This window comes from Choloepus didactylus, chromosome 19 (genome assembly GCF_015220235.1).
Source record: "Choloepus didactylus isolate mChoDid1 chromosome 19, mChoDid1.pri, whole genome shotgun sequence".
Taxonomy (NCBI): domain Eukaryota; kingdom Metazoa; phylum Chordata; class Mammalia; order Pilosa; family Megalonychidae; genus Choloepus; species Choloepus didactylus.
In genome coordinates, this window is record NC_051325.1 from 39,862,541 (window position 1) to 39,884,207 (window position 21,667).

Consider the following 21,667-nt stretch of genomic DNA (forward strand, 5'->3'; position numbering starts at 1 on the left):
TTGCCCTTGCCCTTGTCCACCCAACAGGAAATGGCCATTCTGAATTCTTCACTAAGGAGGGCCACTGTGGTTTGTATGGAAGAAACGGAACTCTTGGTTGTTGACAAGGAGGATTTCTTTGATAACAAGCTGGACCAGGAAGTCCAAAAGAGTGCTCAGTATCGGTTTGACTTTTTTAGGTAACTCCATTGTCCCCCAATGTGTTTATTAGGTACTTGACTTTGTCCTAGTCGCTGTGGGAAACATACTAAGTGCTGTGCTCTTTGCCTGGGATGCCCTTCTGCGCCCACTGCACTCCCCACCTTTTCTGTCTGCCAACTCCTGCTTTTGCTTGAGTCTCAGCTCAAATATCACTTCCTTGTGGGATAATAGTAAGAAGAATAGCTAACATTTACTGAGCACTTGCTGGGCCAGGCAGGGTGCTAAGAGCCTTCTAAGACTCATCTCATCTAATCTCACATTAAGTCCCCTGAAGTTGTTTCTCTTATTTTTCCCCAATTTATAGGTGAGGAAACCAAGGCTTAGGGATGATGAGTGCCCAGAATGTCTGGTTCAGAAGCCCCTGGGTGTTGCCACCTTACCTCACTAACCAGCCTCACCTACCCTCACCTACCATAGGCTTCTGCCCCTCTGTTTCTTTAGAAACAGCTAAACTGCAATTCTTGATTCCATCACCATTTCTTGACTGTTTATTTCTCCATCAGACAGTAAGCAATATGGTGGCAGGGACCAGATCTTTTTCACCAGTGTAATCCCCCTGTTGTCACAGTGCCTGGCAAATGTAGAAGCTCAACAGATGCATATTGAATATATGAATAGCAGGGTCTAAATAATTGCAACCATGTGTGGGTCAGGAAGCAAGCCCCTTAATTATGAGCACCTGATTTAACGATCTGCAAAGCAAAACTGATGGTTAGCAAAAGATTTCTTGTAGTTATTTTGAGTACTTACTTACATGAAAGGCTGTATCAAGGGTATACAAACTAATTTTTCTTTACTTATTTGCCTTTATGAAAAAGAGTAAAAATCAAAGGCAATATCTGCACTGGCACTGAAAGGACAGATTGTAGGGTGCACAGTGATAGAATGAGAGAAGCACGATGGGCAGGCACTCTGGCCCCTGTGGGCTAGAGCAGAGAGGAAATGCTTCAGAAAGGAGACGGAACCTGGAGAGGGGTGGATTTTATCCCAACGGGAAGAGCAGATCCTTTTTTTCATACTGTGGGAAACAGATCTGGGCTCCAGGCTTAGGTCTTGGGCTTCCCAGCAGTGGGTTCCGAGACAGGTCACTTCCCTTCTTGGAGCCTCAGTCTCCTGCTCTGTAAAAAGTGGCTAGTGATACCTATCTCCAAGGATGGAGGATCAAAGGAGGTGATCGTGGGGAGCTTGTGGCCCGGTGCTTGGCAAGAGTAGGTCCTCCTGTGGTCACCTGCTTTCCTTCCTGAGTCTCCAGACCCTTCTCCTCCTCTGGGCACTGTGCCGACCCTGTTCCCCTTTGGTGCCCGAGGTTCACAGTCCCTTGGAGCAGCCCGTGAGGGACAGCCAACCCAGGATTGGTGGTGATCGAGTTCAGAGGAAGGGGTGGATCCTGCAGGGCGGGCCTCCAGCCACCCTGGGCAAAAGGCCAAAAGGGGAGAGGCTGGACTTGCCCCCACGCCCCAGGCCCAGAGCTGAGAATTTGGAGCCAATAGGCTAGAGGAAGGCAGGCCTGGGAGTGAGCTGCCCAAACCCAAAGGTCGGGTCAGGACAGCCCAGCTGAGGAACAGAAGAGCCAGTGAACAGCAGTGAGGGGCTCTCAGCACCTTTCCTTGGAACGGGACCAGCATAGTGAGCCTCAAGGTGCAAGGGGGGGTGGGGAGAAGAGGAGAAGCTTTCTAGTTGGAGGAGGGATGAGAAAAGCCCAGAGGCTGGATTACTCCAGGTGGATCTGAGGAACTGCAGAGGGGAGCTTGGCTGGAGGGGAGGGCCTGGAGAAAAGGCTAGAGGGAGTGATGGATGGTGCTAATGTGATCGGAGACGGGCTACAGCCTAGGGTAGGGAAATCTTCCACTCCAGGCATTTTCAAGAGTAGAAGAGCATATTTCCCATCTGGAAATTGCTAGCCAGGCAGCCTATGCTATGCCATGGAGGGCCATGAATACTAATTGTCTTTTCCCTTCAGGAAGATGGATCTATTTCAGTCCTGGTCCAAAGAGAAGCTCTGGAAACTGGTAACTCTGGGGAAGTTGGAGAAGTTCTCCTACGGGCAGCTGATAACAAAAGACTTTGTAGAGTCGTCCTTCATCATGTTTGTCTGCAAGGTGAGAGGTCTCCAGGGACAGGCAGGGGTGAAGCTGAGGAGAGCACACCTAATATAATGTCCTGTGGCCAGCCAGCCAGTTCAAGCTCTGTGCGCAACACAGGCTTCCATGTCCTAGATGCAAGATGCAACAACACACCGGCCTGCCTCCCTTGCAGGTGGCTGTGAACTTTTATACAGCTATTAATGTAGAAAGAGGGTCAAGGCTTCCCTCCATGAGTTTATATGCATGTTTATTTACTTACAGATGCTTATTTCAATGATGCTTTTGTTTCTTGAATCATGTTTAAAAAATGTTTTTTTTAAATGGTAAACTGATATGACCACATTGTAAAACTTTCCGGAGAGAAGGAAGAAATCACCCATAAGCTGATCACCTCAAAACAGATTTTCAAAAGTGAACTTGCTCACTGTCATCACTTTTATGGCTCTTGAAACAAGTTGTTTTCCAGAAAGAGGGATCCACTTATCTTGCTTCCAGCAGTGCACAACTTTGCCAGTGCCACCATACTGCTGCCCATCTTGCAAGACATTTTTTAAAAAGTTTTCTAATTTAATAGGTGGCAATTGCAACCTCACTGAGGGCTTACTTTATTTTTTTATTGCTACTGAGATTAATCATGTTTACTATCTAAATTTTGTCTTTGTGAATTGCTTAATGTTTTTTGCCAGCTTCTCTGTTGGTTGATAAGGAAAAGAAAAGCTCACATTTTTTGAGTGCTTACCATATACCAGGCTCTGTGTATGTGTGTGTGTGTGTGTGTGTGTGCACGCATGTGCGTGTGTGTGTTTTATTATTTGGTTTAGTCCCAGAGAACAGAAGCAATTCTAGCTAATTGTAAGTAGAGAAGGATTTATTACAGGGTATCAAATGGCAAACAGATTTACTTGTCAGGGAGGTCTGAAGAAACAGACCCGAGGCTGAAAATGGCTCTCAGATGACTCCAAATCAGAATCCAGAACTGGGCTGCCACAGGTGCTGCATCCCCTGCCATGTTCAGGAAGCTGCCTGCCAAAGTGGAAGTCACTTCTACAGCCACTGTGCCCAGCAGCTGAGGGGATGCCTGGCAGATCCAAAGCCAAGGTTCGCCCAAGTGCATCAGATTGGTGGAACCCAAATCACATCCAGAACCTGAGCTGCAAGGGAGCTTGGGAAATGTAGTGTTTTACATCCAGCCTCTACACACTAAACGGGGATTGGATGCCCAGCATCTGACCCAGAGGAGGGTGGGGAGTAGGATCATTGCCAGCTGAGGGGAATAGTGAGAAGTCAAGTGTGCAAGGGGGTTTTTACCTGATAAGTTTGGAGAATCTGATTGGTCCTGTGAGGAATGGTTGGGGATGGGTCAGAGGAGGAACTATTGGTGGAGAACCCTAAACACCTGGCTAAACAATTTGCAATTCCTTCTCCTCCCTGGTGGCTGCTCCCTCTTTCCTAAAATTTTGGGGGTGATCACCTCCAAATCCATGAAATGCCATGTGTTCCCAAATTTAACTCTAAGCTGTTTTTTAGAGTCAGGAAAGTTTGAGGTGGGGGGTGAGGGATAGAAACTCAAGGCCTCCTTTAATCAGCATGATGATTAAATTCTGACCAGCAGAAAGTGGGAGATGGCTCTTAATCTGTGTTTTAGCCTCCGTTTCTTCTGTACAATGGAACCACTCACCCCATAAAGTCTGGTAAGGATGAGAGTGTAGCACATACTTACTCAATTAACATTAATTCTCTAATCTAGTGATTCTGAATGTGGCAGAGTCAATATCACCTGGAAATCATTAAAAATGAAAATCCTCAGGCCCAGTTGAGCCCTATTGAATCCAAAACTCTGGGAGGAGGGCTCAGTAATGTGGTGTAGCAGATTCTCCAGGTGATTCTGATGTGCGCTCAAATTAAGAGAACCCCAGATCTAAGAGAGGGGTCGTCAAACTTTGGTGAACATAAAAAACACCTAGGGTGCTTCTTAAAAAGGCACCTGTCTCAGTCCGGAGAGTATAATTCATTAGTTCTGGAATCTGCAGTTGCATAAGTGCCCTAGGTGATTCTAATACAGGGGTGCTTGGACTTGATTCTGAGAAAAACAACACAGATGTCACAAAATGATAGCAGGTAGTGGGCTTCATCAGGCCTGCAGATGGATTTGGTTGTCCCTCATTGTGTTTTATTAAAAGCTGATTTAGTCATTCATGTGAAGATTTTACATAAAAATTCAGATTTCTGGCTTCTTTTGAAAATTTTGAAAATTCAGAGGATCAGGCAAGCTCAGGTTTGTTCTGATGTGGCTCTTTCTGACTGGAGTTGAAGAGAACCTGCCCCCTCTAGAGGGACTGTTCTCTCTCTCTCTTTTTTTTCCCCTTCCATTTTATTCCCTGCTTGGCCAGCGCCTGTGAGTGTTCCTCCTCTGGTGGAGTCCTGACTCCTGTTGTTTACTTGTATTGCCACGAGAGGGCAAAAGCAGCAGCGGGTGGCTCAGTGTCTGCGAGACTCCGGAGGGTTGGAAAACATGATTCCTGCTGGCATCATAAATAAATAATTAATGCTCATAATCTACTCATTTTGAATACTTTATCGTTTGGAGACACCTAGTGAAATTTTTTTCTGGCCAGATTCAGATGCGATTAAAGACCACAAGAGAATTTCCAAGGGAAAACTGTGTTAGGGTGGGTTTCTCTAGCACCTGCCTCTTTTCCAGCTGATAAATACTTGTTGAATGAATGTTGAATAAAGCTTGAAGCTCAATGCCTGGCATATAATAAGGCCTTGTTAAATGTTTGTTCTCTCCCCTTTTTCCCTTCTTCTTCCAGTTCAACAGTAATCGATCTTGCACCCTAACCCTTTATAATATCTTTTAGAATGCCTCCTAAAAAGGGAAAGAGTTTATAAAGATATGAAATAAAAAGCAAAATGATACATCTTTCTTGCCTATCAGATTAGCAAGATTAAAAGGATTCTGCAAACCCAGTGTTGGCAAGGATGTATTATAACGGGCTCTGTTATGCCCTGTTGGAGAGTATAAATTGAGATAACGTTTCTGGAAGGCAGTTTGGCAATGTGTATCAAAATTTAAAACATGCATACCCTTGGAATTAATCCCAAGGAGATAATCAAACATGGGTGTTAGATTAGGATAAATTAGGTTATGCTGCAATTATAAACGAACCTCAAATCTCAAGAGTTACAGATTTAGTCCTTGTTCACACAACTTTTCCATGTCAGGTCAGCAGGGGCCTTTGCTCCTTGCCACTTGGGGACTCTGGCACTGGTGACTCTTTCTTGACCTACACTTCCGTGGTCAACATAGCAGAGAAGGGGAATGTTGAGAATCAAGCACTGGCTTTTAAAGTTTCCACCCAGAGCATCACAAGTCACTTTCCTAAGATTGGCCAAAGCACGTAGGGAGGCCATCCCTAATTAAAAGGTGGAAAAGTACATTCCTGCCGTGTACCTGGGAGGAGAACTTGAATATTTGAGAACTGCTTTTATGACCACTATAGGCATTAAAAAATGTGTACAAAAATATTAGTTAGCAATGCTTTCCACTACAGATCACAGAAATCAACTGCAGTGGTTTATGAATAGTGATTTATTTCTCTAGTGCCATAGCCTAGAATTAAGCAGCCCAGGACTAGAATAGCTGATCTAGGAAGTCATCAAGTACCCAGGCCCCTTCTGGCTTCTTCCCTCATCATCTGTAGTTTACGGTTTTTATCCTGATGGTCACAATATGACTGCTCCACCTCCAGCCGTCACATGTGAGTTTCAGGCAGAGGGAAGAGGGAAGGACAAAAGACACATATCAGCCATGTTTTATCCAGCCATCTTCCATTTACATCTCATTGGCCAGAACTGGGTAACTACCACCCCCACTGCAGGAGAGTGTGGGAAAGTGGTGAGGTTTTGTTTTTTTTTTTAACTGTATACCTTGCTGTCCTGAACAAAATAAGCATTATATGTAATACTGATAAATCAGAAACAAGTAAATATTAATCTTGAAAAATATTTTCTTGAGGATAACATATGCAGTAAAGAACTCTTATATCTAAACTTTACATCTTAATAAATTTTTACATACGGATACACCTGTGTAGCCATCATCCAAATCAAGACACACAACATTTGCAGCACCCAGAAGGTCCCCTTGTGCCCCTTCCCAAACAAAATCCATAGAGGTAACCACTATTCTGACTTCTCTGGCCACAGTTTACTTTTGTCTATTCTTGAACTTCATATAAATGGAATCACACAGTATGTGCTCTTTGTGTCTGACTTTTTTTTGCCCAACTGATTGTTATTTTTAACTTTAAATAAAATATGATGAAATTATTTAGATTTATTTAAATAAATGGCTGAACATAAGCTGAGATGCAAACATTAAAAATGATGATGTAGAACCTTATTGACATGAAAATATGTCTTTGATATATTATTGAGTTAACAAAGTTAAAAGTCTTTTTTACATACATTGACTCATTTATGAAAAATTATATATACATACATTTTATCTATTCATAGAGAAAAGTCTGACATAATACTCACCAAAATGTAACTACTAGTTGTTTTGGGGGGTTAGGATTAATGCAGTTTTAATGTTCTCTATGTTCTTATGTTCAGTTTGAATATTTTTTTTAGCTTTTAATTTTGGAATAATTTCAAGCATATAGAAAAGTTGCAAAAACAGTACAAAGAACTCCTATATATCCTCTTCCGAAATTCACCAATTGTTCATATTTTGCCACATTTGCTTTTATATATAAGTCTTGCCTGAATGATGTGACAGTACATAGCATTCATCAGACTCATTTAACCCATATACTTGAGTGATCATTTTCTAAGATCAGAAATTAACCAAAGAATAATTGTCAAAATCAGGGAATTTAACATTGATACCATAATCTATAGTCCATAATCAGTTTCACCAATTGTTCTAATAATGTCCTGTCTGGTGGATTTTTTTTCCAGTTCCAACATTATTATTTAGTTCTCATGCCTCTTTAGCTAATTGAATTTTTTATTATGAGTAGATGTCATTTTCATAAGGGAAAATAAAAGAACCTAAAACCACTCTCATTAAGCAAGTAAAATAAAATGGGCTAAGATGCAATCAAGAGAGCTCGTCTTTAAAACCTGGGCTGGGTTAACCCTCCTGTTCCTGTCCTTTGCTGTATCCAGGGCAGCTGTGAAGTCCTGCGGCTGATAGACCTCGGGTCCTCCCCTTCCTACTACAAGTGGATCCAGCAGCATCTGGAGTTTCTAGACCACAAGTCTCCAAAGACTCCCCTCAATGGTAAGCCAGACATCCGTATCTGACAGCCAGCAACATGGCAGGGGTACTGGTCCTGTCTGGTTTCCCGTTACCAGCCCAGAGATTCTTAAAATCTAGAGCTACAGAGTCTGGCAGCGTGTCTGATTTGATCCCTTCTACCAGCTGTGGAAACCTGGTCCACAAAGCCCTGCAAGGTTAGGTGTCTGTCCCCCTCTCCCCTTCCTTTTTTTTTTTTTTTTTTAAATTAGAGAAGTTGTGGGTTTGCAGAACAATCATGAATAAAATACAGGACTCCCATATACCACCCTATTATTAACATTGGTGTGGGAATTTGTTACAACTGATGAAAAAACATTTTTATAACTATACCATTAACTATAGCCCATGGTTTAACTTAGGGTACACTGTGTAATGTAGTTCCATGGATTTTTTTTTTCCAATTTTTACTCCACCTCCTTTTGTGCCTTTTCTCCTCCCATGTGGCCACCTCCTCCTTGCCTCGTTGCTTTCACTCATGCTTCCCCCACCTCCTTTTTTTTTTTTTCAATAGCACCTCTCTTCTGCTTTCAGATCTAAGACCAAATGTCCCTTTTGCAGAAAAGTCTTCCTGATTTCTCATGTTGGATTAGTGTCCTCCATCCCCCATCTATCCTATCTAAGTATCCCGTACTTCCCTTCTGTGGTATTTAACCCCACTGAAATCAGATAATTGAATCTGAAATAGTTACTGAATGTCTGTCCCCCCTGCTAGAATATAACCTCTATAAAGTTTTGTATTCCCAGGGCCTACCTGGCATATTAAGGAGCCATACTCATAGCAGCTGGGTGTGGTTATGGACATACCCCAGGCTGTCAGCCGGGGCACCTTCTCTCCAGGCCCTTATCCAAAGTCGTGTGTCTAGTAATAAGTATGAATAACAATGTATCAATCAGAGTTTCCCAGAGAAACAGAACCAACATATATGTGTGTGTGTTTATGTATTTTTACATGTGTTTATTTTAAGGAATTGACTACACAATTGTAGGGGCTGGCAAGTATGAAATTCACATGGATTAATTAACCCAGAAGTTAATGCATTCCTGAGGCAGAATTTCTTCCTTGAGAAACCTTGGTTTTTGCTCTTAAGGCCTTCAATTTAGGCTTTAAGATTGGTTAAGGCCCACCCACATTTTTGAGGATAATCTTTACTTAAGTCAACTTATTTGTAGATGTGAATCACCTCTACAAAATACCTTCACAGCAATAATCTAATTAGTGTTTGGCCAATCAACTAGGCACCATAGCCAAGACAAATTGGCACATAAAATTAAACATCAAGAACAATTATCATTTATTGAATTCTGATTATATGCTAAGCATTGAGGCTGACTGTTTATACATATTATATAATCCTCACAACAGCCCTTCGAGAAGGTACTATTGTATCTCCATTTTACAGATAAGGAAACCGAGGCTCAGAGAGGTGAGCCACTTCTCTAAAGGTCATAGTGATAGTGAATAGCAATGGAGGGATAGTAAACAGCAGCAGCAATGGATAATAAATACAGTTCAGAGTAGGTATTCTAACCTAGGCTCTGACTCTATTCTCTTCATGAACGTCTCCAGCCTTCCCCAGTGTGTATTTCCTGTTGTTGGACATAGACATTGTCAGATGAGCCTCTAGAACTGGCCACAGTGACAACCAAGCCGTTCTGATTCTAGGGCAATGCTGTTTCCATTCACAGCTCAGGGCATTTTCCTTCTTCTTGCGTATCCTTCCTCCAGAGATCTTTTGGACTCATCCACTTGGGTCAAGAACTCCCGCCCTCAATAAACATTATCTGTTTGCTCAAGCGTCTAACTCCATACTGAGTACTGGGAGGCAGTGTTGATCCCCTTATGAGCTGGGTGTCTGGATGAGTCTGAGGTCTTGGGCTTGGTTTCTTCTTATCCATCATGGGTAGTCACCATTAGGAGCATAGGCTCAGGAGCCAAACAGCTTGTGTCTGAACCCAGGCTCCTCCCCTTACTGACTGTGGGATCCTGGATAAGTGACTATATTTCTGTGCATCAGCGCCCTCACTCTGTCAAAGGTGAGTAAGGGATCCCACCTCATTGGCTTGCTAGGAAACTAAGCACATGCATACCTAAAGTACTTAGTGCACTCCCTGGATGTGTTAGTGTAGTGGATGGCAGGGCTGGATGAGACTATGTAGGTTTGGCACCTGGTAAGGGCACAGTAGATGTCAGTTCTCTTCTCTTGAGAATTCTTTTTCTCTCTTTTTCACTGCCAAAGCTGCGTCCCCAAAATGTTGTTTTTTTTTTCCTTTTCTCTGATTCTTTTTCCCCCCATATTTTTTTATTGAGGTAAAAGTCACGTAACATGAAATTAATCATTAGCCATTTTAAAATGTACAATTCAGTGGCATTTAGTACATTTGCAATATTGTGCAATCACCACTATCTTATCAATGGATTTAAATCTATCGTCTTGCTGTTTGTTTTCTATTTGTCCTATCTCTCCTTTGTTTCCCGTTTTCTCTTTACTTTTTTCTGCCTTCTTTTGGATTAATAATTTTAAGTGATCCCAATATTTTCTTTAATGGTTTATTAGCTATCACTCTTTGTTGTATGATTTTAGTGGTTGCTATAGATTTGTTGTATACATCTTTAACTTATTCACAGTCTACCTTCAAATGATATTTACTATGTCATGTATAGAATAACCTCAGAACCTTACAACAGTATACTTACATTTCTCCTCTCCTAGAGGAAACTTTTGCATATGTTAAAACCCTAGAAGATATGGGTATTACTTTTGCTTTAAACAATTATATTTTTAGTAATTTATATAATAATGAGAGTCTTTTATGTTTACCTGTATAGTTACCATTTCTTGTGCTCTTCATTCTCTTGAGTAGATCCAGGCTTCCATCTAGTACTATTTACCTCTGTTTGAAGTACTTACTTTAACATTTCTTGCAGTGAAGGTCTGCTGGTGATGAATTCTCAGTTATTCTGTCTGAAAACTCTTTGTTTTGTTATGTATTTGAAGTACATTTTCACTGGATAGAGAATTCTAGGTTGGCAGGTGTTTGTTTTTTTTTTTTTCCTGTACTTTAAAGATGTTGCTTTAAATTCTGTCTTCTGGCTTGCATAGTTTTCAACAAGAAGTCTGCTGGAAATCTTTATGTCTTTATATCATTACATAAATAATGTACCTTTTGGTTCTTGCTGCCCTTAACATTTTCTTTTTATCAGTGGTTTTAAGCTATTTGATGGTCTCGTGCTTTGGCGTAGATTTCTATTTGTTTCTGTGCTTGGGGCTAATTTAGTTTTGGAATCTATGGGTTTATATATTTCATCACACTTAGAAATTTTTTGGCCTTTATCTTTTCAAAACTTTTTTTGTCTCTCCACACCCTGGGCTGCTTGAAATTGTTCCACAGCTCACTGATGTTTTTTTTTCCCCAGTATTTTTTCTCTCTGTCATTTTTGATAGTTTCTATTGCTATGTATTCAAGTTCACTATTTCTTCTGCATTGTCTTATCGGATGTTAATCCTACACAGTATATTTTTCATCTCAGACATTGTAATTTCCATCTCTACACATTTGAATTGAGTCTTTTATATATATATAACTTCCATGTTTCTAATTAACATTCATAATATTTCCTCTGTGAAATAAAGTTATAATTACTCTTTTAATGTCCTTATCTGCTAGTTCTATCTTCCATGTCATTTCTGGGTCAGTTTTGATCCACTGATTTTTTTCTCATTATGGTTCATATTTTCCTACTTTTTGCATACTTGATAATTTTTAATAGGATGCCAGACACTGAATTATATCTTGCTAGGTGCTGGATATTTTTATGCTCCTATAAAATGTTTAGCTTTGCTCTAAAATACTGTTAGCTTCCCTGGAAATATTTAGATCTTTTCAAATTTTGCTTTTAACTTTGTTAGGTGGGCTCAAAGCAATGTTTAGTCTGGGACTAATTTTGAGGCAGAAGCACTCTTGAGTTCTCCACAAGGTGCCCCGTGACTTACAAGGTTTCCCACTCCAACTGTTGGGAACAGGAACTATTTCTGGTCCTGTGTGAGCTCTGGTGATTTATCCCTCTAGTCCTTTGGGGTTTCCCCAGCTATGGGAGGTATATTAGTTATCTATTCCTTGTGGAACAGAGTACCCTAAAACTTACCAGGCATGGCTTAGTTGGGTCCTTTGTCTCAGGATCTCCTGAGAGGCTGCAGTCAAGCTCTCTGCCAGGACCGTGGTCTCATTTGAAGGCTCAACTGGGAGGCAGCCACTTCCAAGCTCACACACACAGCCATTGGCAGGCCTTGTCCGCAGGGCTGCTCCACGACACAGCAATTTGCTTCCTAAGAGTGAGAGAGAGTAGGAGAGAGCATGGCCAAGATGGATGCCCATCTTTTCATGACCTAATCTCAAAAAGGACATCCTATCACTTCTGTATTCTCTATGTTGGAAGCAAGTCAGTAAGTCCAGCCCACCCTTAATGGGGAGACATTACACAAGTGTGTGAATACCAGGAGGCAGGGATCACTGGGGGCCATCTCAGTAGCTGCCTACCACTGGTAGTTTCCTAACACACACACACTGATCAAGACTCAGCTGAAGACTCAAGGGAGACCTCTGCAGATCTTTGGAACTCTCTGCATCTCTCTCTTCTCCGGTACTCTGCTCTGTGAACTCTAGCTGCTTTGGCCTCCCCTGACTCTCAATTCTGTTTCATCAAATCAGAGAGATTGCTAAGCTCCTCCAAGGTTCCTCTCACCCTGCACCATGGCCAGAAACTCTCCAGGCAGTAAGTTGGGGCAGTTGTAAGGCTCTTCTCATTTGCTGGGATGACTGTCCATTGCCTGGTGCCCAGTGTCTTAAAAAACCACTTTTCCATATATTTCATCCAGTATTTTAGTAGTTTCAGGCAGAAGGGTAAACCCACTCCCTGTTTCTCCATGTTGGCTGGAAGCAGAAATCTAGATCTATGTTTTTAATAGCTGAATTGTATTCTATCATATGGATATACTATAATTAATTTAACCAGTTACCTTTTACAGAGATATTTTGGGTTGTTTCTAATTTTTCACTATTATATTACTGTGGTGAGTTTCCTGATCTGTTTATCTTTGCATACGTGTGCAAGGAAACCTATTGGATAAATTCTTAGAATTAGATCAAGTAATAGATCCAGTGCATGTTGGATATGCACATTTGAAATAATGATATTGCCAAAATGCCTTCTAAAAAGATTGTATCTAGGGCTTTTTATATGTTCTCTGTTGAGTCAGGCCTACTGCTTGTGGAGTTTGGATTTATTTCTATTAAAATTACTTGTAATAGATGATTCTAACACTGAAGATCTATTTTGTAAGTTATTAAAGTATAATTTTCAAGCAACAAAATGCACACATTTTGAATGTATAGCTTGATAACCCTGTATAACTACTACCACCAAATCAAGTTATAGAACATTTCCATCATTCCACAGGGTTCCCTTGTACCCCTTCCCAGTCAATCCCCACCCTTCACTGCTGATTCCAGGCAACCACTATAGGTTAGATTTGTCTTTGCTGGTGTTTCATATGAATGGAATCATACAGTTTGTACTCTTTTGTATGTGGCTTCTTTCACACATCATAGTGCTTTTTGAGTAGTTTATTTGCTCCTTTTTACTTCTGAGTAGTATTGCCTTGGAGATCTTCTAAATAACTAAGATAGAGGACCTATTATGTGCCAGGGGCTGTGCTAGGCATATGATACATTTTATCTGTAATTCTTACAAAGTCCTATGAAGGCTCCAAGAAATCCCATGACTCCAAGGTTCTGTGTCTGGTCATCAATTTATCTTTTATTGCTGCTTCCCCCATCCCTGTTTGAAAGCCCAAATTAATGGGATCTGTTAATGGAAAGACACGAGCTTTGAATCAAATACACCTAAATTCAAGTACACGCTTCAGTCCTTTCCTGGATAATTTAAACTCTCTGCTGCTCATCTTATCTCTTAAATGAGGCAAAGCACCTTGTCTGGATGTAACGGATGTAAAAGCTCTAGCACAGGGCCTGACACAGAGGGACAATGCATGGAGGCCACAATGTTTTTCTTTTTTCTTTTCCTTTTCTTTATTCCTTTGTGTACCTTCACCAGACCAGCCAGACTAGGTTATAATATACCTCCACCATTGCCACCACCCCTTCCCCTCATATATGCAGAGACCCATTAATGTATTTTTCCCATGCTTTCTCTAACAGAACCCTCTCCTGTGGAGAGATATAAGGATTTCCAGTTCAAATCATATCCTGTACAGGACTTTAGCACTTTGAAACTTCTGCATCTTCAGAAAGCCCAGAAGCATCAAAGGACCCGCTTCAGTGACACAAGTAAAACCTCAAGGATTGATCTCCCAAAAACTTTGGGCCCAAAGATCAAGTAAGATTCTGGTTGTGAAGGGGGATGCAACTTACAGTACAGAATGTCAGGGATGCTGGGGAAAGGGTGGAGGTAGCAAACACAAGTCGGCTCCAAGGGTGGGTATTTTAGTTTCCTATCGGCTAAAACAAATATCATACAATGAGTTGTCTTAACAACAGAAATTAATTGGCTCATGGTTTCAGAGGCTAGAAGGCTTACTTCCTCCCAGGGTCAATATATTCTGACTGGCCAACAATATTTGGGGTTTCTTGGTGTGCCGGTTTGAAACTGCTATGTACCCCAGGAAAGGCCATGTTCTTTTTATCCAGTCTTATGGATGTGGATTTATTGTGGGTAGGACTTTTTGATTAGGCTGTTTCAATGGAGATATGACCCACCCAACTGTGGGTGAAGCCTTTTGATTAGATTATTTCCATGGAGGTGTGACCCCACCTGTTCTAGTTTGCTAATGCTGCCGGAATGCAAAACACCAGAAATGGATTGGCTTTTATAAAGGGGGTTTATTTGGTTACACAGTTACAGTCTTAAGGCCATAAAATGTCCAACGTAAGTTATCAACAATCAGGTACCTTCACTGGAGGATGGCCAATGGTGTCCAGAAAACCTCTGTTAGCTGCGAAGGCACGTGTCTGGTGTCTGCTCCAAAGTTCTGGTTTCAAAATGGCTTTCTCCCAGGAAGTTCCTCTTTAGGCTGCAGTTCCTCAAAAATGTCACTCTTAGTTGCTCTTGGAGTGTTTTTCCTCTCTTAGCTTCTCTGGAGCAAAAGTCTGCTTTCAACAGCCATCTTCAAAATGTCTCTCATCTGCAGATCCTGTGCTTTCTTCAAAGTGTCCCTCTTGGCTGTAGCTCCTCTTCAAAATGTCACTCACAGCTGCACACTGAGTTCCCTCTGCCCGTCAGCTCATTTATATGGCTCCACTGATCAAGGCCCACCCTGAATGGGTGGGGCCACACCTCCATGGAAACATCTCATCAGTGTTATCACCTACAGTTGGGTGAGGCGCATTTCCATGCAAATCTAATCAGCACCAAAACCTCTGCCCCACAAGACTGCATCAAAGAATATGGCTTTTTCTGGGGGACACAATACATTCAAACCGGCACACCACCCATTCAGGGTTGGTCTTAATTAGATCACTGGAGTCTTTAAGAGAAGCTAAGAGCTGACACAGACCCAGATGCTTGGAGACACTGGGAGATGGAGACAGAAGGATGTTGGGAGATGCTAAGCTGAGAGATGAAGCCCAGTTTGCCCCGGAGAAGCTAAGAGAGGACTCCCAGATGCTTAGAGAGAAATGCTCCAGGAGAACCAAACAGATAGCTGACAGAAGCTAAGAGAGACCAAAGCCCAGAGACATTCTGGAGAAAGCTGTTTTGAAATGCAGCCCAGGAGCAAAGGACTGGCAGATGCCAGCCACATGCCTTCCCAGCTGGCAGAGGTGTTCCAGATGCCATTGGCCTTCCTTTGGTGAAGGTATCCTCTTGCTGATGCCTTAGTTTGGACACTTTTATGGCCTTAGAGCTATAAATCTATGGCCTAATAAATCGCCTTTATAAAAGCCAATCCATTTCTGGTATTTTGCTTAACGGCAGCATTAGCAAACTGGAACACTTGGCTTTCCATCACATGGCAATCCATATAGTGGTGCCTTTTTCTTTCTCTTCCTGGAGCCATTAATTTCCAGCTTCTGGCTGTTCCCAGTGGCTTCTTTCTCCATCTGACTTTCTCTCTGCTTATAAAGGACTCCCGTAATCTGGATTAAAGCCCAATCTCATTCAGCTGGGCCACACCTTAACTGAAGTAACATCTTGAAGAGATCCTATTCACAATGGTCCACACCCACCAGAATGAGGGCCAAGAACAAGAACATGTCCAAACTGGGGTACACAGTTCCATCCACCTCAGTGGGCAGCACATGAGGCAACCCACAGAGGTTCTAGATTTGACATCAGGGACCTGCATTCTTCACCACTAACTCACAAGACCACTTTAGATGGTCATCTACTTCTTTTCTCAGGGCCTTGATGTAACCCAGTTGAGGAAGGGGCTGGATGGATCTTCTGGCTCTGACATTCTGTCTGCGTGTTGCTGGGCCGAAAATTCTAACATCTAGGAGAGGCATTATAGCACAATGGATAAGAGCCTGGGCTTTGTAGTCTGTCCAACCCAGGTCCAAATCCTGGCTTATTAGCTCTATATCTGTGGGCAAAGGACTTGACTGGTCTAAGCCTTAGTTTCTTCTTCTGTAAAGAATAGCTAGTTTCTAAATCTCAGGCTTATTGTAAGCCAGTGATTGAGCTAATGATAATTATGGCCAATACTCGTGGAATATTTCCTCGGTGCCTGGTATTAAATTCTCTAATTTAATCATCACAATAACCCTATGAGTTAAGTACTATTATTATCCCTCCCGTTTTTCAGGTGAAAAAACCAAGCACAGTGAGAGATTAAGTACTAGTTCAAGGTTACACAGGTAAGAAGTGGCAGAGCCAGGCCCCAGGCCCCAGCGGCCTGTCAGTGCTCAGTCGTGCTGTCTGGCACAACTGTCAGGACAGATGGGAGGCAGATGCACACTGAGGACCACCTGTGTAAAATTAACTTCAACATGAACAAAGTACAGGGTCTGCAGGCAGCCTAGGCGGGGAGAAAGTCATCACTTCTATGCCTTTTTGTGAAGAAGAAGAGCCCAGGGATGCAGAAGTCACTGTTTCACAAAGCAGCCTGGTCCAATTTCAGACAGCTCTGACTATGAGAAGATCTCCAGCCATTTCCTCCACCTAAGAGCCCTTCAGGTGTTTAAGGGGGCTGTCTCTCCTTCCTCTCCCAAGTCTCCTCCCTGTTATACTTCTCCAATTCCTGACACAGTCAGTCTCTCCCAGGGCTTGATTTTGAGTTTCTTCACTTTTGGTGGAGGTACAAACTCTTTAAGGAGGGGAGATGGCTGTATGCAGTACCTAGAACTAATAAGCCATCAGAGGAAGGCTGCAGGATATGGGATGGGGGCTGATTAGCCAGAACCTCATGAGCTGGCTGTTCGCTTTAACAAGCTGTCACATTTCAGATCCAAGCATGCTGATTCAACCGAACATTCCCTGATCAATACGAAGTTCGGCGAGCTCCCCAAGGAGGCTGCTGTGGGGGCCTACATCAAGATCCATACCGTGGAGCAAGGAGAAATCATGGTGCGTGCTCAGATGGCCTTGTTCACCACATGGTATGAAATATGATGGGCTGGGAGTGTCAAGTACCCCTCCCTCAATATTTGGTGACTGTTAGGGTTTGCTAAAGCTGCTGGAATGCAATATACCACAAACAGATTGGCTTTTACAATGGGCCTTTATTAGTTCACAAAGTTATAGTTCTAAGGCCATTTGATGTCCGAATTAAGGCATCAAGAGGAGGATACCTTATTTGAGGAAAGGCAGCTGGCATTTGGGGTCCCTCTGTCACATAAGGCACATGGTGACATCTGCTGATCTCCCAGCTTCTGGTTTCACAATGGCTCTCTCAGCTCCTGTGGGTCCTCCTTGCTTTTCCCAGGGGCAAACTCTGGATTACATCTCTTAGCTTCTCTGAGCTCTCTCCAAAATGTCTCTGCCTTTTATCCTCTCTTAGAGGACTCCGGCAAGGGGATTAAGACCCACCTTGAATGGGCCGGGTCACATCTCCATGGAAACAACCTAATCAAAAGGTCCCACCCACAATTGTCTGCCCGCACAAGATTGGATTAAAAGAACATAGACTTTTCTGGGGTACATAATAGATCCGAACCAGCACAATGACATTAAAGATATGATAATGGTACTGTGGTTATGTTTTTAAAAAGAATCCTTATATTTAGGAGATACACACCAAAATATTTACAGATGAAGTGATATGACATCTGGGACTTGTGTTAAAATAATCCAGGAGCAAGGCAAGGGTGTTCCCTTTCACCACTACTGTTCATCATGATGCTCAAAGTCCTAGCTAGTGCATTAATCCAAATACAGGAATAAAGGTATACAGGTTGGGAAAGAAGAAATAAAGCTGTCTTTGTTCACAGATGACATGATTGTCTATTTAGATAATTTCAAAGAATCAACAAAAAACTCCTGGAACTAAAAAATGATTATAAGAAAGTCTCAGGATACGAAGTTAATATACAAAAGTCAATTGAGAGGGAAATTAAGATGGAGGCTAGCTGAGACAGGGCAAAAAAATGCCTCCGTGAAAAACACTAGCTAAAAACCAGAAAGTGACCCAGAATACTGGTTACAGCAATGTGCCAGCTGGACGAGGGCTCCTAGCTCCAGGGGGGCCGTATACTTGGTGAAACCAGGAGTCGGCATTCTGAAACGAGTGAGTAAGCTGGCTGGAAGATCCGCAGCCACATGGTGGTCTGGGGAAGCCAGGGTTCAGCATTTGGAGACCGGCTGGCTCTTTTAAAAAAAAAAAAAAAAAAAGGAAAAAACCCAGGAGCAGCTCCAGCTGCGATTGTGGGAACCACACAATAAAACACAGCAAGAGGGGGCTGGGCCGGCCTCTCGGTGTCTGGCCTGGAAGATAGCCCACTGCAGATACCCTTGGGTCCAGGGGAATGGAGGGGAGAGCCGGAAGCAGAAAGAAACCCCATGGCTAGCAGCTGGCACCCTGGAGGGCTGGATAAACTCCTGCCCGGGGCCGTGCCCACAGCCCAGAGCCCTGCCAGTTGTCCCAGAGCTAGGAAGGAGGAACTGTGCGAGGAGGAGGGGGCTGAGATGCCCCGTCTGGCCATTTTTGCTTCAGGCTGAGAGCGCGCCACCTCATGGCCTGGCGGCCCGGGGCTTCCCTTGAGGGACGGTGCGCACTGGTGACGTAACATGGCATTCCCTTGGCTGAGCTCCTGGAGGATCGCAGCTGGGAGGGGGGACCCGCTTGGAGAACGCAGGGACGCTACGCCAAGTCCGGTGGTTTGTGGATCAGCGAGAGAGAGGGTCTAGGGCTGAACTGAAATGAAGGCTTAGACTCTTGCGGCGGCCTTGAATCTCCGGGAACCTGGGGAATTTGAACATTAAAACTGCCCTTCCTCCCTGGCCACCCGTACACACTCCCCACATTCAGGGCGGACAGCTCCAGCAACACACCCAAACTGAGTTCTCCAACTGAACCCACAAGAATCATTTCCCCACACACCACGGGAACAAGGTTGAGAACTGACTTGAGGGATATAGGTGACTCACAGATGCCATCTGCTGGTTAGTTAGAGAAAGTGTACCTCACCAAACTGTGTTTCTGAAAAATTAGATTGATATCCCTTTTTTTTTCACAACTTGAAAGAACCCTATCAAGCAAAACAAATGCCAAGAGGCCAAAAACAGCAGAAAATCTTAATGCATATGATAAAACCAGATGATATGGAGAATCCAACTCCAAACACACAAATCAAGATATCGGAAGATACACAGTACCTGGCAAAATTAATCAAAGAACTACAATCGAGGAACGAAAACATGGCAAAGGATTTAAAGGACATCAAGAAGACCATGGCCCAGGATATAAGTGACATAATGAAGACCCTAGAAGAGCATAAAGAAAACATTGCAAGAGTAAATAAAAAAATAGAAGATCTTATGAAAATAAAAGAAACTGTTGGCCAAATTAAAAAGACTCTGGATATTCACAATACAAGAGTAGAGGAAGCTGAACAATATCTCAGCGTCCTAGAAGCCCACAGAACAGAAAATGAAAGAACAAAAGAAAGAATGGAGAAAAAAATCGAAAAAATCAAAATGGATCTCAGGGATATGATAGATAAAATAAAACGTCTAAACTTAAGACTCATTGGTGTCCCAGAAGGGGAAGAGAAGGGTAAAGGTCTAGAAAGAGTATTCAAAGAAATTGTTGGAGAAAACTTCCCCAACCTTCTACACAATATAAATACACAAAGCATAAATGCCCAGCAAACTCCAAATAGAATAAATCCAAAGAAACCCACTCCAAGACATATTCTGATCAGAGTCAAATACTGAAGAGAAGGAACAAGTTCTGAAAGCAGCAAGAGAAAAGCAATTCACCACATACAAAGGAAACAACATAACACTAAGTAGTGACTACTCAGCGGCCACCATGGAGGCGAGAAGGCAGTGGCATGACATATTTAAAATTCTGAGAGAGAAAAATTTCCAACCAAGAATACTTTATCCAGCAAAACCCTCCTTCAAATTTGAGGTACAGCTTAAATTTTTCACAGACAAACAAATGCTGAGAGAGTTTGCCAATAAAAGACCTGCCCTACTTCAGATTCTAAAGGGAGCCCTACCAACAGAGAAACAAAGAAAGGAGAAAGAGATAGAGAGAATTTTAACAGACATATATAGTACCTTACATTCCAAATCACCAGGACACTCATTTTTCTCTAGTGATCACAGATCTTTCTCCATAAGGGACCATAAGCTAGGACATAAAACAAGCCTCAAGAAATTAAAAAAAAAAAAAATTGAATATACTCAAAGTACATTCTCCAGCCACAATGGAATACAAATAGAAGTCAATAATTTTTTAACTATAACTCCAGTATTTACTTCCTACATGATATAAAATACACAAACTCTAAGGACAAATCAGTGGTTTTGAACTCAATGTGAAATATGTAATTTTAGACAACTATATAAAGCTGGGGGAATGAAGGAGTATAGGAACATAGTTTATGTGTCCTATTGAAGTGAAGGTGGTATCAAAGAAAAACAAGATTGATATGGATTTAAGAGGTTAATTTTAAGCCCAACAGTAAACACAAAGAAATTATCAGAGAATATAACCATAGAAATGAAAAGTAGAGTTTGGGTTAAGAGAAATGGGGGAAAGGGCAATGGGGAGTTAAGAAATGAGTGTAGGGTTGCTGTTTGAGGTGAAGGGAAATTTCTAGTAATGGATGGTGGGAATGAGCATTACAACATTCTAAATGTGATTAATCGCACTAATGGAAGGCTAGGGAGGGGGTGGAATGGGAAGATTTAGGCTGTATATATGTTTCCACAACTGAAAAAAAAAAAAAAAAAGACAGTCTAACTAGATGACAATTGAATGCTAAGGATGAACTTGGATGGGATTGGAGGATAGAGGACAGGTGGCTCAAAGGGACACAATTGAGACATAAGGAAAAGGAACTATAGAATGTAAGCTTTGTATCATTGTTGAATCTCTTGTACTTCTTAGCTGCACTTAATGGAATTGCATAAAAGAATGTTCTTGTTCATGGAAAGTGTATACGTGAATTATAATGTATGTTCAAGGATGTGTGCAGCTAACTCTCATATGTTCAGAAGACAGAGCAATAGATGATGGATGATAGATAGGGAGGGAGGGAAAGAAATAGCGATGTGACAGCATGTTAAAGTTGGTTGATTGAGCTATTGGGGGAGGGGGTCAGGGTATGATGGAATTCTGTGTATGGGGCTAGTATTGTTTTTGCAACTGTTCATATAACTTTGAATTTATTTCAAAATAAAAAAAATGGAAAAAAAAAAGTCAATTGATTTCCTATATACCGGCAATGAACCATTGAAATTTGAAATTTATGACACAATGCCATTTACAGTAGCACCAAAAAATGAAATACTTGGGTATTAGGTATAAATCTAACAAATATGTTCAGGATCTATTTGCAGAAAACTATAAAACTCTAATGAAAGAATTCAAGGATCTAAATAATG

The 21,667-nt window shown here is 42.1% G+C and overlaps 1 protein-coding gene across 1 annotated transcript in view; it reads left to right on the top strand.

The window, feature by feature from the left end:
- Window positions 1–21,667, top strand: part of CNBD2 (cyclic nucleotide binding domain containing 2) — a 71,517-nt gene that overhangs the window by 35,805 nt on the left and 14,045 nt on the right. The window contains exons 6-10 of the mRNA XM_037811654.1: window positions 28–179; window positions 2,162–2,300; window positions 7,464–7,578; window positions 13,813–13,990; window positions 17,056–17,176. Of these exons, the coding sequence (XP_037667582.1) occupies window positions 28–179; window positions 2,162–2,300; window positions 7,464–7,578; window positions 13,813–13,990; window positions 17,056–17,176 (705 nt within the window). The remainder of the gene's footprint in view (window positions 1–27; window positions 180–2,161; window positions 2,301–7,463; window positions 7,579–13,812; window positions 13,991–17,055; window positions 17,177–21,667) is intronic.